General features: G+C 35.8%; 1 protein-coding gene across 1 annotated transcript in view; it reads right to left on the bottom strand.

Moving 5' to 3' along the window:
- The window catches only part of LOC145286323 (protocadherin Fat 4-like), a 342,844-nt gene that overhangs the window by 86,904 nt on the left and 235,753 nt on the right, over positions 1 to 20,187 (bottom strand). Inside the window, exons 32-33 of the mRNA XM_080135245.1 lie at positions 13,786 to 13,896; positions 2,981 to 3,152 (exon numbers count right to left, since the gene is read on the bottom strand). Coding sequence (XP_079991371.1) covers positions 2,981 to 3,152; positions 13,786 to 13,896 — 283 coding nt within the window. The remainder of the gene's footprint in view (positions 1 to 2,980; positions 3,153 to 13,785; positions 13,897 to 20,187) is intronic.

Raw genomic sequence — 20,187 nt, 5'->3', positions numbered from 1 at the left:
AGAGTAGAAGGATTTCTGGCATCTGGAGACCTCTACAGCAGAGGGTGATATTTTGTTACTAAATGGGTTAGTCGGGTTAGGGTCAGGATTAGTCAGGTTCAAGTTAGTTACGTTGAGATAGCACAAATGCTATAAAGTCATCAGAGAGCACATTCCATTAAAATACTTGTAAAACAGACACATGGATGTAAGACTGTGGAGATGAGTCGAGTTTAGTTGACACTATTAGATTGAAGACTCTTCTTTGGATCCTGTCTAAAAGTGAGAGACTAGTAGATGCACCAGACCAGATGCTGCAACAATACTCCATGCATGGATGAATGGTGGCTTTGTAGAGGTACAGGATATTCTCAGGTGTGAGTTATTTTCTAGCATGGAAGAGGGAATCCACTGCTTTTTGCAGCAACCTTAGCGATATCTTCTATGTATTGGTCCCAATTGATGCTGCCTGTGAATGTTAGGCTGACGATTTTGGATGATGAACTCTTAGGTAGAGTGTTATTAGTTATTGCAATCGAACCCATCTTCTTTGCAGCAGCCTTTGCAATATCCTCATTGTATTTGTTCCAGTTATAGTCTCTTTTAGTTCTAAACTGTAACTCGAAATCCACCATCTACTCACATGACAACAATTAGTCAATGCCACTCTGACACATCACTCATACTTTTCAACCTTCTACACTCTACCCCCAAATATATAAGGTGCATTCAATAAGTTTCCAGACATTTTTGTATAGGCATTTAAAATTGCCGTAAACTCTTGAAAATTCAGTATATTATTGCTATACATCTTATGAGATGATTAGCCAATTTGTATGATTTCAGGTTCAAATGAACAGCTACATCAGGAATTGGAATACATCCTGCTAAAGCCTGATTGTTACAGCTGATGAATTTAAAAAATGCAATCTGGACGTCAGGACACATTGGAAAAACAATATGCAACAAAATTCTGCTTTAAACTTGGGAAAAATGCCACAAAAATGTATGGAATACTTCAGACTGCTTTTGGACCATCTTGCATGAATCAAGCATCAATTTTTGAGTGGCATAAGTGATTCAAGGAAGGCAGGGAGTCTGTGAGGGATGATGAGGTGTGGAAGGAGGAAGAAAGTCAGAACACCAGAGTTAATTGCCCAAATAAAGAATTTCATGGATAAGGACTGTCGTGTGTCTATAGAGACAATAAGTGCACAGTTTGATGTCAGTGTGGGAACTGTACACACAATTATTCACAAAGAACTGAAGATGCGGAAGATTTGCGCAAAGTTTACCCCAAGGGTGCAGTCCACAACTCCATCCTAGTCACAGATGGGCATCAAGGTAGTTCTTCACCTTCCATATAGTCCAGACCCTGCTGCCTGTGACTTTTGGTTATTCCCTAAGCTGAAAGAAAATCTTATGATCGTTATGAGATAATTGAGGAGAAGAAAGAGACTGTGACAAGGTAACTGACACGCTTGCACATAGGACTTTCTTGGGGCCTTCCAGAAATTGTTGGAATCGTACAAGTGCCTTGCAGCAGGAGGAGATTACTTCAAAGGGGATTAGTGTTTTATGTGTGTACTATCAATAAAAGTGCCCATATAAAAAATGTCTGGAAACTTATTTAAGACACCTTGTACATCGTTGTCAACTCAATATCTTATACATCCTCTAGCTAAGAAAAAATGTTACATATTAAGAACCCTATATGAATAGCGATTAAGTCATCTAGCATAAAATTTGACAAGGGTCACACTGAGCACATGTCATGATAACCCAAATTTGTGAAAGAGAATTATTCCCAGGGTTGAATCAAGGATGGCAAAGATTTAACTAAAAAGATAAGTTAAGTAATTAATTAGCTAACAAAACTTTTCTGCATGAAAAAAACAGTTTTATATGCCTAAACAGTAGTAGTACGATTTTTAAAACTATTATTTCTTTTATCTAAATGAACGATTTTTTTTTACCTTTTGCTCATGTGTGAAACCTCCATCTAACCTCTTGTAATGGCTTTTACATGGCATTATTTTTTTCCTTTGTAGACTTATTTTCATGCTCAAAACGGTTTCTATTCTTTGGAATTCCCTCCTTGCTTCCTGTTTTCCTGATTATACTGACTTGCAGAAATTTAAATAGTAGCACCTTACGATCAAGTGGCAATACACCATGTTTGAGGCGAAACAAAAAAATAACAGTAAAAAAACGTTCGTCTCTCCCCTGCATGAGTCAATTCTCTCTAAAAAATAAAACCTTTAAGAAACTCTCATTGAACGGGTTGAATCAAGAATGGCTGACATGTGAAGTTAAAACCAAATGGTCAGATCAATTAGACAAGACAGTGGTATGAGTCAAGATAAATTACGTCACGTTTGTCAAGCTGAGAGAAAACAAAAGTTTTCAAATCAGTTGTTTGTCGGAGCAAATATGAGACACACTGTCGCTGATGCTGTAGAAAACTGTGACTATCACTAAGAGAAAAATAACCAACCTAACATCTGTTCGCACGTCGCCCAAGGATTTAAATAAAAAGATGAGTTAAATACTTAATTAGCTAAGAGAATGTTTCTCTCTTTCTAATTCTTTCCCAAAATAAAACTTAAGAAACTCTCAGCGAACATCCCTTTGTGTCCTTTCTGCACGAGAAGAAGTTTTATTTATCTAACTAAAGTGATGAAACTATCAACGGCCAGAAGCAAGAAGAGGATGAACCGAATCATGTAACGCACAAAAGATGAAGAGCGATGACGAGAAGAAGCAACAGCATCAATCACATTGAAAGAGAAGATGACGTCACACGCACACATATACACAATCGAACATTCAGGAACACCAAAGGTATATAATAAAAAAATAGCAACTTGTCTTCAATTAATCATATACAGTGAATCGTTTACAATAAATGAACTATCAGCATTAAATGGGGTTGATATGCCATAAGACAGACAAAGCAAACAGAAAAATAAACAGAAACCGATTCTATATGGATACAAACCTTGTGGTGCTGAAGGGAAAAAACTGTAGGTCAAGAGGGCATTGTTCTTGCCATCCAAATCAGTTGCAGAAATATCAAATGTTCCGTTGCTGTTCTCACGAATCCGAAATGTGTATGACGTTTGAGAGAATTTAGGAATGTGGTCATTAACATCGACAACTTGCACTGTCATCTGGAATTATAAACAATTACAAGTTCACTAATCCCGGTTTTGGGGATAATCTGGATTTGGGGATTCATTTCACTGTGAGTATCATATTTTGTTGATGATGTCAAATTTGAGAATTGTTCAAACATCACACTTCAGCAAGTCGTACAGTTACATACCTAGAAAACGGAGCTATTAAACCTGACATGGTGATATGGGACAAGAAATAAAAGGATGCTGGGTTAAACGGAGCTGAGGTGAAAAAGATAACAAAATACCAAGATCGTATGTACGACATGAAAAGAAACTGGAATCATAGGAAGATCTCCATCATTTCAGTGATTATAAAAGCAACCGAATTTAAAAACCAGCTGACAAATATACTCTGTGAACTAAGTGCAAGAGTGATACAAATAATTGTACTTAAAAGGACGGTTAGAATATTAAAAAGATCTCTCAGTTGAAATGTATGAGATAGCAGGTGAATGTCTGGCATCTCGTAAGGAGCCCCATCCCCAGATAGAAAAAAATGATAAAAAAATAAAAAAACAAACAAACAAACTTGTCTGTGTAAAATATTAAATGGTTGTATGTTTTAAAGAAAATTAATTTTTGGGGATGAAGATTGATTATTCGTATTATTTGGATTCCTTGGACTATTATTCTCATCTTCAGTGTTATTTTCACAAGTACTGGATAAACTACTTGGTAAAATTCAGTTGTAAGCTACACTCTTCTGGAGGTTGAAGGTTCAATCCTCAGTGTGGGCGACACTCAAAATACAATTGCAAATTATTTGGAACTTCTACCCAGTCAGGGCTGACAAAACAAGTGCATGCTACCTCCGTAGATTAAATAAAGGGTTCCGTTCAAAATTCCATGCAGATTCCTGAGTTCAACAGAAAGATTCCCAAGTTCGACAGAAAGATTCACGAGTTTGGCAAGATACACCTGAAGAAAGTCGGAGGTTACATTGATCAAAATGTTGTGAAAATAATACTCGTCTTAAGAATCCAAGTAATATAAAGTCAAGAGAGTTGAAGAATAAACAGCTGCTTCCAAGAATGATTAATACATTGGAGACATCTCAAATTATTCTAGGCGTGGATTGTCTTGTTTATAAAATAACAACTGAAGAATGCAAAGAGACAATAAAAAGGCAAGAAAACAAACACTGCCAACCTCGAATACTAACTTCTTTTTCACTTTCTTTACCTGGACTTAAACTGATGACGTCCAGTTACAAAGTTGTTGATGACATCTGATAAAATGTGCAAAAAACGACTAATAAAGAACAGTATAAATGTAAATGTATGTGTGTATATGTTTGCATGTATGTGTGTGTGTGTGTGTGTGTGTGTGTGTGTGTGTGTGTGTGTGTGTGTGTGTTCACTATAGGAAAAAAGGTTAGAGAATCGCCATAAAAATGAAAAGTGTATTTAGGTATAAAATTTTGGCAGGAAAACAATAGAAGTGGCCCCGAATTTCTAAGTGCCACCTTAAAGGAGCTATGGGACAGAACTCCTTCAAATCTTATTTTGATGAAATTTCAATCTATGTTTATAAAATTTGCACTGAAAGACAAGTGGTCTCAAATCTTCATAGGAGCTATGGGAGCATCCCCCCCCCCTCTACTTAAAAAATTAAATACGCGAGAAAATACTTGGTATGACTCAAAAGAAGTGAAAAACTATAACTTTATAGAAATTAACATGTAAAAATAACAATAAAAGTAATATAATATTATGGATAGGAGACAACAGAACATGAGATTCCTTATTTAATCCCGAGCAACACCAGGTTTTCTTACTAGATTTTTTCTTTTTTTTAAATAAAGTTGTTTTGTGTTCAGGACTGGATAGTAAGCATAGGCATCAGAAATAATTGAGATTTTCCATTGTTGGATTAACCATCCCTGTGCCTGTTTTACAAATATTTTAATGGAATGTACTCTGATGAACTCACTGCACTTGTGCCCCTTGGATGTACATATCCCCAACAAATCTGCTTAGCAACAAAATCACACCCATTCACTGTTGAGGTCCCTAAATGCCAGAAAGCTTTCTACTCTAATAGGTTCTTCCCTCGAACACCTAAACTTTCTGCTTCCCTAACTGTACTGATATGCAGAAGTTCAAATGTAATATAAAAAAGCATCTTGCTAATCTTTCTTAGGCATGATCCCAATTAGTAGCCCCTTATATCCAAGTGGTGATATGCTTTGTTTGGGGTGAAGGTGAGTAAAAAAAATACATAGACCATCTAATGTAACAGAAACCATCTAATGTAACAGAAACCATCTAAATGTAACAGAAACCATCTAAATGGTGCTGACAGAAGGTGAAATGTGGTATTCCAATTAAAATCTATAAAAATCAGATTTGTTTAGAGAATCTGGTTGAAGAGTCTGCAGTTTAAAAAATCTGCAAAACACAGGTTTCCATCCTAAAATGAAATTATCAAGAAATAATGATGCCATTGCATCTGAGATGGGTATATTCAGCAATGACACCATGCTATATTTTAGACATATGGACAAACCGAAAGCACACATATCCAAAGCAATGACTGAATTCTTAGGAAATGATCCCAGTCTGTAGTGCACATGGGACACTAAATATAGATGGTTATGTAAGCTAGCATGGATATAAAGGCATGAGAAGTGACGTCAACGGTGGACGAGGAAAGGACTACAAAAAAACAACAAAGATTTCATGAAAGACGAGATCACGTTTAAGTTCTCGTGAGAGACGTGGAAAACATTCTGGATGATGTAGATGACGTCCCAGCCATAACAATCAGGAAATAAATGTCATACACAACCAAAATGCGAGTTGGAGTTATTTTCTATTCTTTGTCTTGGTCTCACTTGCGATTGAAACTGCACACAATAGGTGTTGATCTTCGGACAGCGTTACATTTACATTTAATGCTGCCAAGACAAAGTTCCTTCATTCAACAATTATGGCTAATAAAATAACATCCTACCTCAGAATCCAATATTCAAACTCCTCAGCCTAACATTCACAGGTAACATGTATTGCCACAGCTGCTGCAAACAAGGTGGGCTCTCGCTACTGAGCTAGAAAACTTTTCATACCTGCCAGTTTGAGAGTATTCTGTACCTCTACAAGGCCAACATTCGCCCATCTAAGTTGGTGCATCTACCACTAGTCTCTTCCTCTTGGATAAGGTCCAAAAAAGTGTCTCCAATCTAATAGGTCCCACTTTGTCAACTAGGCTCCAACCCCTGTCCCATCGCTGCAATGTTGCATCCCTGTGTTTTTTTTTACAAGTATTTTAATGGAATGTGCTTTGATGAACTCATTGCGCTTGTGCCTCCTTGACATACATATCTCTGACAAACCTGCTTAGCAACAAAATCTCACCCCTTCCCTGTTAAGGTCCCTAAATGCCAGAAAGCTTTCTATTCTAATAGTTTCTTCCCTCGAACAACTAACTAGACTTTGGAATTCCCTTTCCTGCTACCTGCTTCCATACCTGTACTGATATGCAGAAGTTTAAATGTAACGTAAACCAACATCTTGTTAATCTTTCTTAGGCAATTAGTAGCCCCTTACGTCCAAGTGGCGATATGCCTTTTTAGGGGTAAAGGTGGAAAAAAAAAGCCACAATTTACCTATTCAAGGCACATCTAGTCTTGTGCACCAACCACTAGTTTCTCTTTCTCTTGGACAGGGTCCAAAAAAAAAGTGTTTTTAATCTAATATGGAGTATTGTTGACATATCTGGTCTGGTGCACTATCTAATAATAATCTATTTATTTCTTCATTTAATTTAAATTATTTTTTCTAATCCGGACTAACCAACTAAGTTATATTGTTGCGATTCGTTTTGTTAGTTTCGTATCTGGAATTTGCTTTGTTTATTTACAAAAATATTGGCTAACCTATTTATGTGATTTAAAAAAAACGGTTTTTGTTTAAAACTTATTCAATAAGGAAGGAAAATTTAACACTACTCTAAACTTAGTTCATTCTCATTCTTCATTTAAAATTAAGGATCTCAATTTATTTTTAATTCTTTATTTTCTTTCGTTCTTTCCTGTTAAGATATACGATTATCGGATATTTTAGATATAGAAAGTGAGGTGACTCTGTACGTTCGAAATTTTAAATGTTTAGTTGAATTATAAGTTAACAAAATCCTCATATGTATTCATAACGTTGAAAGGGAGATAACTCAAGCCATTCGATATTTTAGTGTTTATGCAGGTTTTAAGTTTGGTAAATTCCTAATATGCATTTAGGATTTATTTGTTAATTAAACAAAACCAATTAAATCTAGGCTAACTTATTCAAAATATAAGTTTATAATGCATCTCTTAACCATGATACTGATTTTATTACCAAAGATTTAACCATCCAACCATAATTTTCTGAGGTTCTGTATGGCTTTAATTCAAATAATATCAACAAAAACCGTTTTTTTTTTAAATCACATAAATAAGTTAGCCGATATTTTTGTAAATAAACAAAGCAAATTCCAGATATGAAACTAACATAGAATCGCAACAATATAACTCAGTAGATTAGTCCGGAGTAGAAAAAATAATATTAATTAAATAAAGAAATAAAGAAATTTAATTTAAGAAATCAATGAATAGTATTAGTAAAACGTATTAAATGGACATAGGTAATTAGTGGTAACGTTGTATGTTAATTTGTTTGAAAAGTTTTTTAAATGGGATACGAAAATAAATATATAAATGTTTAAAAAACTTTGCAAGGATGAGATATAGGTAAAATATTTTCGCTTTCGGAAATGATTTCCATAATGTTTTATTGTTAAAGTGTTTTTTATTCAATAAGTCTGACGAAAGGCTGTTTTTGTGAAAAATTTCAAATGACATAATGTTTGAATTTGTCCAAATAGTCTTGAAACAATTGTAACTAACGATGCAATACACTATTTGTTGCTATCAATCCATTCCTTGATGTCTTGGTTTTTGTTAAAACAATATATTAATGCTCAATTATGAAATATGATAATTTGGTAGCTTACAGTTTAAGTCATCTCTTTTTGGCTTAAAACTTATTGGTATATGAACGATTACTGAATTTTCAATTATATAAATCCAGTAAAATTCGGAATATTATAAATAAGACTATATTTATATATGTGTGTGTGTGTGTGTGTGTGTGTGTGTGTGTGTGTGTGTGTGTGTGTGTGTGTGTGTGTGTGTGTTGGATAGTGTTATATAATTCTTTGAGAACACATGGTGGAATGTCTTCATGAGAAATCCCTGACCACTGACTGAGTGAATGATATGGTAAAAAAAGCAATTCCAGGACAATAGAAAAAAGAATAAAATTAGAGGTGTGCACGCATGCACGCACATTTCAGATAGATTTTGATCTACATTCTTGTATCCCATAAAAATGACCTAAATTATAATTATCACGCAAATAAAGAAAGATTTACATTTCAGATCAGAGAGATAGAATCGCATAACACAAAATACAGGAGAACAATAAAATATTTTAAATATTTACATTTCAGGAATGTCAGTTGATGTCTTTATTAAGAGACAGAATAACTGAATGAAAAAAAAAAGGAAATTAAATAAAGAAAAATATTTGTTCGAACTCCTGCTTTCTCATTACTAAATTCAACTGTAATTTCCACCGTTCATTCCTTCTCTCGGCTTTCAAAGAACAAACTGCCCGTTATTTAAAAATTTTTTTTTTTTTATTACATTTTCACCCCAAACAAGGCAAATTGCCACTTTGGTGTAGGGGGCTACTATCAGGGGCAACAATTACTGGGGTATTATGTAGGGATTTGGGCAGCAAGATGACGGTTCACGCCACACTTGAACTTCTGCATGTCAGTACAGTTGGGGAAGCAGGGACCTAGAATGGAATTCCGAAGTCTAGCGGTTCTGGGGAAGAAACTACTGGAGTAGAAAGATCTTTTACATCTAGGGATCTCTACAGTGTGGGGGTGGGATTTAGCAGCCTGTCGGGTCTGTCGAAGATGTTCACGTCGTGGGGGCACAAGTGCTTGCAGTTCGTCAGAGCATTCACCATTAAAATACTTGTAGAACAGGCAGAGGGATGCAACGTTTTGTCGATGGGACAGAGGCTGAAGCTTAGATGCCAGTTTAGGGCCTATCAGATTTGCGACTCTTTTGAACCTTGTCAAGGAGCAAGAGACTAGTAGCCGATGCACCAGCCCAAATATGACAGCAATACTCCATACATGGGCGAATGGTTGCCTTATAGAGGTACAGGATACTTTTGGGTGTTAGTAGTTTTCTAGCACGGTAGAGAGAGCCCACCTTCCTTGCAGCAGCCCTGGCAATGCCCTCGATGTAATTGTTCCAACTCATGTTTCCTGTGAACGTTAGGCCAAGAAGCTTGAAAGATGTACTCTCGGATAAAGAGTCTTTGGCCATTGCTATTGGTGGCAGAGAAGGTTTCTTGTAATTATTGAAGGAAACCAGTTTAGTCTTAGCAGCATTAAACGTGACCATCCATTTTTGTCCCCATTCCACTACTGATTGTAGGTCATCCTCTAGTGTTTCTGCCATTTCTTTAGATATATGTTCATTTGTTTTCCTGTCGTGCCTGTTATAGAGTGTGGTGTCATCAGCATATATACCCATCTCAGAGGCAATTTTGTCAGGGAGGTCATTTATGAATATCAGGAACAGTAAAGGTCCAACGATAGACCCCTTGGGCACTCCTGCATTTATATCATATTGTTTAGATGTACGACCGTCGAGGACAACCTGGATTTTTCTCTTATCTAAGAATGATTTATGTTAAGTATTCTACCAGTGATACCGTATGATCTTATCTTCCTGAGGAGACCCTCATGCCATACCCTGTCAAAAGCCTTAGATATATCTAGAGCTACCGCTCTGCCCTCCCCCGCTTTGTCCAGTGAATGGTATATACGTTCAGAGATTACAGTTAGGATATCTGCTGTGGAACGGGCTTGTCTAAATCCATATTGTTTGTCAGTCAGAAGTTTAGCATCTGTAAGGTGATGGACTAGAGCATGGTTAATTAAGGTCTCAAATATTTTGGCAAAAAGTGGGAGGAGGCTAATGGGGCGATAATTTGATGGGTCAGTTCTTTCGCCAGACTTCTTGAATACTGGTACCACAGAAGCAGTTTTCCAACAGCTCGGAAAGCAAGATTCATTAAGGCATTTGTTGTAGAGTTTGGAGAGAACTGGAGCTACTTCGCCTGAGCACTTTTTTAATAGCACAGCTGGGATGAGATCGGGTCCACATGCTTTTGAAGTGTCAAGGTTTTTTATGATAGCATGCACCTGAGCAGGTGTGATTTTCAGATCCTCTAGCGTGGCGTCTGTCTGCATAGGAAAGTCAGGTAGGGGGTGGTTGGAAGGGTTCAGTGTGGAGTTTGAGGCAAACCGACTGGCAAGCATGTTAGCCTTTTCGGTTGCTGAGCAAACAACCTCGTGATTGTTGGTTAGTGGGGGAATTGTTGATTGCCCATTATTTACTACACTGTTGTAGATTTTCCAGAAGTCACGAGTTCCTAGTTTTTGTGCTTCAATGTGTTTTTTAGTGGTTTCCGTAAATTCTCTCTTAGCTGTCGCTATTTCTTTCTTAACATTATTTCTAGCTTCTATGTACTTTCGTCTGTTTGAACTGGACTTATGTCGGTTAAATCTGCGGTATGCATGCTGCCTTTGAGCAATGGCAGTTGTGCAAGTCGAAGTAAACTATTGGGGAGAGTAGGGCTTGCTATAGAATTTCTGCATGGGAACGTGCGCTTCGATTGCAGCTTTGAACCATTCAGTGGTCTCGTTTGCACACTGTTCAGCAGGAAGAGAAAAACATATTTCCCCATGGGGCATCTCTGATAAGATCTCTGATGGCTTCCCAGTCAGCCTTTTTATAATATCTCGTTGTTTTGAGCAATGGCTCTTCAGTTTTGACTCTAGAGTTTAGGGCTATTTCAACCATTATCACTGCATGATCAACGTTCCCAAGTGGGCTGTCGGCATTCGTTATACAATCATCAGGAACTGTGGTCAAAAACAGATCTAAAAGTGATGCGTGTTGTTCTTCCTGGTCAGGGAAACGGGTTGGAAAAGTAACAATTTGTGATAGGGAGTGAGATATAGCAAAACTATGTGTTGTGCTGCCCGCTGCATCTGTGTAAGTAGAGAATCCAAGCCAGTTTTTGTGATGGACATTAAAGCCACCAAATACATGTACTTGTGCGCTAGTGTCGATGGAGAGTGCTGTGTCTATGCTGTCAGAGACTTTGTTTATTATGGTGCAGTCTTGGGTCGAGGGAGAGCGGTAGAGAAAGTAAAAGTAGCTAATGTTGTGTTGCATGTTTAGTCTAAAGCACATAAAGGCTTGATCATACGTTTCTAAGTTTGTTTCTCTAGTCAAGGGAAGGATATTACAAATGTAAACTCCAAGTACGTGCATGTGTTTGTCAGAGTCCTTACGGCAGAGTGGGAGATATCCAGGCATGTTAAAGTAGTTAGAGGGGATGGAGGAGTGTAGGTTAGTCTCATTTAGTGCTAAGATATCCGGGGTATTTGTTAAGAGAAATGCTTCAACATCAGCTAAATTAGTTCTAAGCCCACGGATATTTGTGAATGCAAGCCTCAAGGGAGGAGGCAAGTTGGATTTGTTTGACCCTAAGCCTGGTTTAAACTTATTTTTAGATTGTACTGTTATCATATTTTTTTTAACGAGTTTCAGTGAGGTAAGGGGGAGCTGAACAGGAGGTTATGCAGAGTATCAGACATGCATCACAAGTAGACCATCAGCTGACCCTTCATCAACTAGGACTGTGGCCTCAGGAAAGCCCACCGGGGATGAGTGCAGGGTCCCTTTTCATGCGCGACATGGCACTACAAACATCCTGATATTATACAACTGTTGATGGAGCAGCCACTCTAAGCGCTACCAAAGAGTTAGGGTTCCTGTACTACCAGTCGGAAACAGCAGCCAATAACTGTCAATCTGGTACCCTCAACCCATCAGAGGAAGGTCAACCTAATCTAATTGCTCAGGCATATATGGTACTCAAGCACTCTCAAGTGCCCAGTTTTAGGGGTGGGATGTGTCGGGAGCGGGGAAACGGCGTTCATTGCCCTAGACAAGAAACAAGATCTACCACTGGGTGTTTCTGTCGAATCACTGTGATAGTGTCTCTGCGCCTGACTAATAGGCAAAGAAGGAGTATGGAAGCCGAGCGATAGACAGAACCTATCTACTCCTTAAGCAATTTAGGTTTGCAGACCGGTAATTTGTTTGAGTCACCAGCTCTAGGAAGGTTGTCATCCAAGACTGAAGAGGCTTCCCTCCCCTTTGGTTTAGTTTCAGAGTTTTCCTTCTCCTAGACGGATGATCTGGAAAGATCCACTGGGTCCGTCAGCACTGAGAGGGTTTGCTCCGCGCCTGGGTTCTAATCCAGGTATTTCTGTGACCCCGCGTGGTTAGTTAATGTTACTGGGTTAGTTTGTAGAGGTTATATATCTGCTGAATAGTTATACTCCTCAAAGTGAGTTAGGGGAACTCGTCCTTTTCATAACAGTTTCTGTTCTCTTATACAAATTAATGCCATATGTATATTACTGAGCGTTCTACAAACGAAGATTTTTTCTTTCTTTTTCCTTCATTCATTCCATCACCTGACAGGAAAGAAAGGCGCGCTTTCTTTATTATTTTCACCATGTAATCAATTTCGCTAATATTCTTTATTCAATTCTGCTACAATAACATAAACAAAAAGAGAGGTAAAGAGCCGACAGTCGTCCAATGTGAGTGACAAATTCCGCCATCGCCTAACACACACAAACACACACCCACCCTTACCGCTAAACGCAGTTGGTCTGTTCTGTTCTGTCTGTCTCTCTTTCTTGTCAATGGTCAACAGTGAATTTTAAATAAACTTGTATGTTGAAAAAAACTCGTCTGTGTTGATTTTGAGAACAACCACAAAAGAATTGTCAGGTGTATATATAATTTCTCAAGCATTTGAAAAGTGCAAACTAGAAAATTATATATATTCAATAACACGGCACATATGATTGCTAAGAATTTGATAACTAGTTATAGATAAATAGTTATCCACAGACACGTGTCTCAGCATATCTATGGCTCATCAGTGCGGTTGATTATACCCGGCTCAATCCCGCCACCAGTACTTTACTACTACACTTTAAAGCTTTGACTAAAATTATGTGCTATTTTATCGATTTAAATTTATGTTGAGTTTTGTTGTTAATTATTCTAGCGATAATTGTATTTGGCATGAGTTATTCCCACTGGGAGTTTTTTTTATATAGTTTCATATTTATATTTTATGACCAAGCGAGAACAATGTGCCTAGACTTACCATATTTAATAAAGACAGAAAACTCAATTCGAACTACTAAGATTTTAAAATCAGTTTGATAATAGCTACAATATACAACACTATATATATATATTCATCACTAAAAATTGTAAAAAAAAAGATTTTCTATAAAAAAACTACTTGTTCGATTTATATATGATTTTTGAAACATGACATTTTCATTACGTGACGGCTACGTACAACATAAAGATCTTTCTGTATTTTTGCTTTTTTTTTTTTTTTTTTTTAAATTAGATTGAATTCTGGATGAGAACCAAAATTGAAATACTTACATGAAATTCTGTGTCATTATTTTTTTTATTAACATGTTTAGCTACAACTGTTATTGGAAGTTTGTTATTCTCTTCATGCCAAACCAATTTCTTTTTTGTCCGGACAATTCCCTGTTGGTTAAATTTAAAAAAAAAAAAAAAAAAAAAAAAAAAAATTAGAAAAATAAACTGAAAGATTGAAAAGGAACAAAGTATAGTTTGTCTATTTTACGGCATATCAACCCTTTTTGAATTACCTAGTTTAAAAGTACAGTATCTATTATAAATGATTCATTATATCTATTATTAATGATTCATTATATCTATTATAAATGATTCATTATATCTATTATAAATGATTCATTATATCTATTATTAATGATTCATTATATCTATTATTAATGATTCATTATATCTATTATAAATGATTCATTATATCTATTATAAATGATTCATTATATCTATTATAAATGATTCATTATATCTATTATTAATGATTCATTATATCTATTATTAATGATTCATTATATCTATTATTAATGATTCATTATATCTATTATAAATGATTCATTATATCTATTATTAATGATTCATTATATCTATTATAAATGATTCCTTATATCTATTATAAATGATTCATTATATCTATTATTAATGAACATTTGGTATCTGTCAGAAGCTGTAACTATACTCTTACTTTTATTAATAATAGAAATTTGGATAAGAATAACATTGGTACCGTCGGTTTCAAATCCAAACAAACAAAAGCTGAAAAGAGTGACACATGCAACCAGATATTAGTACCATTTGTCTGAATTTGAAACCGACAGTACCGATTTTGTCCTGATATCCCGTAACACATGTATAAATATTATGCTCTTATATTTGAATTTTTCTTAATAATTGAGCACTTTGTTAAAGAAAAATTGATAAAAATAAAAATTATATAAATTACAATATTTATTAACCCGTCAAAAAATTTAAACAAGCAGTCATAATAAAGAAAAAATTCTAATCCATGAATTTTCAAAGATAGATTCTTTTCATCAAAGGATAACCATGGCAAAAAAAACATCACTAGTTCGCATACATTTGAAAATATATATAAAAAAACTTGTTTGTGAACTAAAAGGCATTTTAAATGAGTTAAATATTCAATTTTTTTTTTTTTTTACAAGGTGGTCACCACTTATCAAGGCCCGGAAGCCACACAGGGATAAGGGTTATTGTAAGTACAGTACGTTAGTGTGGAGATTTAATAAAGTGTCTACTTAAGGGGGCGGTTCATCAGGAATTTGTTTACGTTAGACTTGAAGACATCCAGATTGTAGTCAGGTGAGAAGCAAGCAGACGAAACAGAGTTCCACAGGCGTGCAGTTCTAAGAAAGAAGCTTTGTTCATAGAATCTACGTTTTGATTTAGGCACAGATAAAGAGTGGGGAAAGTTTTTGACAGTGGATTCAGCTAGACGGGTATTTTTTGTAAAAGATTGGCGAGGGGGGGGGACCAGAGATTGGAGTTCAGACGAGCACCTGCCATGGAATTAAAGATAGGCTTGCAACGTCTCTTCTGTGGGAGAGAGGTTGCAGGGAAGAGAAAAGAGCATGCCCCACTAAGCCACGAAGTCTATTTTGTACTCTGTCAAGGCAGGATAGACTGTTTTTAGCAGCTCCTGCCCAGATATGGCAGCAGTATTCCATCCTTGGACGTACTTGGCTTTTATATAGATAAAGAATTGCGTCAGTAGAGAGATATCTTCTGGAGTGGTAGAAGGATCCCACCATCTTTCCAGCGACCATGGCAACAGACTTGATGTACGTATTCCATTTCAGATCAGGAGTAAAGGTCAAACCCAGAAGCTTGTCAAAACATGGAGCTTCTCCTAGACGAGAGCCATCCATTTCAATTGATGACAGATTGGGATCAAAGCGTTGATGATGTAAGGATAGGAGTTTGGTTTTAGATGCATTAAAGGTAACCAGCCACATCTTCCCCTACTGAACCACGCGCTCAAGATCAGAGGAGAGAGAATCAGAGAGAGCTTTGTCATTTACAGCCTATGATGTGTTGCCGTAGATGGTCGTGTCATCAGCATAGATGTCAACGAATGATTTAAGTATGTGTTTAGGGAGATCATTGATGTAGATCAGGAAGAGAGTTGGGCCCAGGATTGACCCTTGAGGGACTCCAGCATTAATACTCTGGGCCTCTGATTTTTGTCCATCAACCACTACTCTTATGAGCCTATTAGAGAGAAATGATTTAATGATAGAGAGAACATTTCCAGTTATACCGTAGCTGGAAATCTTGTGAAGTAGGCCTTTATGCCATACCTTGTCGAAGGCCTTTGATATGTCAAGAGCAATTACCCTAGAAAGGAAGCCTTTGTCAAGAGATTCACTAATCCTATGAGATATAACTGTTAGCACATCTGCGGTAGATCTTGCAGAGCGGAAACCATATTGCGTGTCACTAAGAAGGTTATTTCTGCTGAGGTGGTTGACTATTTCTCTATTTAATATGGATTCCAGCAACTTACTCATGGCACACAAGAGACAATTCTTCTTGTTTTTTAATTGCTCTATTGTATTGTATATTGAGCTTTCTATTATCTCGATAGTGTAACATATTAGGGCCTTACAATTAGCTCGTGCGTAGATTAGCTAGAGACATATACAAATATAAATATTACAGTGAGATAATATTTGGATTACCACTCGTCTGACCAGCAGAAATATCTTGGAAACTATTGAACTCATCCTGATATTGGACTGCCCAAATTGTCTAATATCCTTTTTCTATGACTTGTAAACACCATTTAAATAACTTTTAAATAACATTTTCAATATATGTGCTGAAAAGCAAAATATTTGTTTATTCAGAGCTAAACATTTTGCGAATTGCATTTCATTTCCTCTGATGATATGAGCCATTATTGAAAATTCATGGATTAAGGAAATAAATATAATTGTTCTCCATATATTCCTTGTTTTAAAAAATAAATTTTTAACTTGAATATATTTTTATATATTTTAATCTACAGCATTTAACTTTAATCCTCTGTGTGTATGTGTGTGTATATGTGTATATATGTGTATGTGTGTGTGTGTGTGTGTGTGTGTGTACCAACTGCAAGTTTAGCATTATTAGACTGGAATAATGCTCAGGAGAGATGGAGAAACAGATATTATAGTTTATAATCTTTCTATTGGGATGAGTACAATTGTGAACTGTGACAAGGGCAAAGGAAAAGATCAGGATCAAACAATTACAGAGGCTGAAAGTTTATGAATCAATTCCTAAAAAAATGGTTGCAAAAACAAATAAGAAGACAAACATAAGTGAAATGCGATTTGGTTGCATACTGAAGCTAAGTGCCACTGATTTGGTAAGAAGAAGCGAATGTAGAATGTTCAGGGTACTTCTGTCATTAAAAACTAGCAGAGCATTACCACTATCGATCAAGGGAAGAGCCTATCAGACATGTATGCAAAGTGTGATGATACATAGAAGTGAAACTTAGTTCAGGATATTTTTTTAAATTTATTCATAGCAAACAAGGTATAGTGCCGCTGTTCCTAAGGAGATACTGTGGTAGAGGTCAGATTTATAGGAGGTTATCTAGATGGGGATATGAGTAGCAAGATATGTGTTGTGTGGAAAGAAATGATATGAAAATAATATGATGGATATGTATTGTGAGTCTTAAATATCTGATGACCTCAGAGGAAGATTAAGTCTGAACAATATAAAGGAATTTGTATTATTTGGATTCATCGGACTACTGTTCTCATCTTGAGTGCGATTTTCATAACGTTTCGGTCGATTTAACCTTAGACCTTCTTCAGGGATGTTTCGATCGAACTCTGGAATTTAATGAAATTTTGAGTAGAATCCTTTCTTTACTTCAGCGTGGAGGTTACATTGATCAAAACGTTGTGAAAATCACACTTCAGATGAGAACAGTAATCCAATGAATCCGAAAAATACGAATAACCAATCCTAATCTCAAAAGTTCAGGGAGTATAAAAGAAGTCTGGTATGAAGAGTTTCCCATGAAAAGTATAAAAGAAGTCTGGTATGAAGCGTTTCCCATGAAAAGTATAAAAGAAGTCTGGTATGAAGTGTTTCCCATGAAAGGTATAAAAGAAGTCTGGTATGAAGTGTTTCCCATGAAAAGTATAAAAGAAGTCTGGTATGAAGTGTTTCACATGAAAAGTATAAAAGAAGTCTGGTATGAAGAGTTTCCCATGAAAAGTATAAAAGAAGTCTGGTATGAAGAGTTTCCCATGAAAAGTATAAAAGAAGTCTGGTCTGAAGAGTTTCCCATGAAAAGTATAAAAGAAGTCTGGTATGAAGTGTTTCCCATGAAAAGTATAAAAGAAGTCTGGTATGAAGTGTTTCCCATGAAAAGTATAAAAGAAGTCTGGTATGAAGTGTTTCCCATGAAAAGTATAAAAGAAGTCTGGTATGAAGAGTTTCCCATGAAAAGTATAAAAGAAGTCTGGTATGAAGTGTTTCCCATGAAAAGTATAAAAGAAGTCTGGTATGAAGAGTTTCCCATGAAAAGTATAAAAGAAGTCTGGTATGAAGTGTTTCCCATGAAAAGTATAAAAGAAGTCTGGTATGAAGTGTTTCCCATGAAAAGTATAAAAGAAGTCTGGTATGAAGAGTTTCCCATGAAAAGTATAAAAGAAGTCTGGTATGAAGAGTTTCCCATGAAAAGTATAAAAGAAGTCTGGTATAAAGAGTTTCCCATGAAAAGTATAAAAGAAGTCTGGTATAAAGAGTTTCCCATGAAAAGTATAAAAGAAGTCTGGTCTGAAGAGTTTCCCATGAAAAGTATAAAAGAAGTCTGGTATGAAGTGTTTCCCATGAAAAGTATAAAAGAAGTCTGGTATGAAGTGTTTCCCATGAAAAGTATAAAAGAAGTCTGGTATGAAGTGTTTCCCATGAAAAGTATAAAAGAAGTCTGGTATGAAGAGTTTCCCATGAAAAGTATAAAAGAAGTCTGGTATGAAGAGTTTCCCATGAAAAGTATAAAAGAAGTCTGGTATGAAGAGTTTCCCATGAAAAGTATAAAAGAAGTCTGGTATGAAGAGTTTCCCATGAAAAGTATAAAAGAAGTCTGGTCTGAAGAGTTTCCCATGAAAAGTATAAAAAAAGTCTGGTATGAAGTGTTTCCCATGAAAAGTATAAAAGAAGTCTGGTATGAAGAGTTTCCCATGAAAAGTATAAAAGAAGTCTGGTATGAAGAGTTTCCCATGAAAAGTATAAAAGAAGTTTGATATGAAGTGTTTCCCATGAAAAGTATAAAAGAAGTCTGGTATGAAGTGTTTCCCATGAAAAGTATAAAAGAAGTCTGGTATGAAGTGTTTCCCATGAACAGTATAAAAGAAGTCTGGTATGAAGAGTTTCCCATGAAAAGTATAAAAGGAGTCTGGTATGAAGAGTTTCCCATGAAAAGTAAAAAAGAAGTCTGGTATGAAGAGTTTCCCATGAAAAGTATAAAAGACGTCTGGTATGAAGTGTTTCCCATGAAAAGTATAAAAGAAGTCTGGTATGAAGAGTTTCCCATGAAAAGTATAAAAGAAGTCTGGTATGAAGTGTTTCCCATGAAAAGTATAAAAGAAGTCTGGTATGAAGAGTTTCCCATGAAAAGTATAAAAGAAGTTTGATATGAAGAGTTTCCCATGAAAAGTATAAAAGAAGTCTGGTATGAAGTGTTTCCCATGAAAAGTATAAAAGAAGTTTGATATGAAGTGTTTCCCATGAAAAGTATAAAAGAAGTCTGGTATGAAGTGTTTCCCATGAAAAGTATAAAAGAAGTCTGGTATGAAGTGTTTCCCATGAACAGTATAAAAGAAGTCTGGTATGAAGAGTTTCCCATGAAAAGTATAAAAGGAGTCTGGTATGAAGAGTTTCCCATGAAAAGTATAAAAGAAGTCTGGTATGAAGAGTTTTCCATGAAAAGTATAAAAGAAGTCTGGTATGAAGTGTTTCCCATGAAAAGTATAAAAGAAGTCTGGTATGAAGAGTTTCCCATGAAAAGTATAAAAGAAGTCTGGTATGAAGTGTTTCCCATGAAAAGTATAAAAGAAGTCTGGTATGAAGAGTTTCCCATGAAAAGTATAAAAGAAGTTTGATATGAAGAGTTTCCCATGAAAAGTATAAAAGAAGTCTGGTATGAAGTGTTTCCCATGAAAAGTATAAAAGAAGTTTGATATGAAGTGTTTCCCATGAAAAGTATAAAAGAAGTCTGGTATGAAGTGTTTCCCATGAAAAGTATAAAAGAAGTCTGGTATGAAGTGTTTCCCATGAAAAGTATAAAAGAAGTCTGGTATGAAGAGTTTCCCATGAATAGTATAAAAGGAGTCTGGTATGAAGAGTTTCCCATGAAAAGTATAAAAGAAGTCTTGTATG

This window comes from Euprymna scolopes, chromosome 10 (assembly GCF_053919585.1).
Source record: "Euprymna scolopes isolate OS-2025 chromosome 10, ASM5391958v1, whole genome shotgun sequence".
NCBI classification, from domain to species: domain Eukaryota; kingdom Metazoa; phylum Mollusca; class Cephalopoda; order Sepiida; family Sepiolidae; genus Euprymna; species Euprymna scolopes.
Note: the sequence above shows the minus strand (reverse complement) of the source record. Positions and strands in the feature narration are given on the sequence as shown.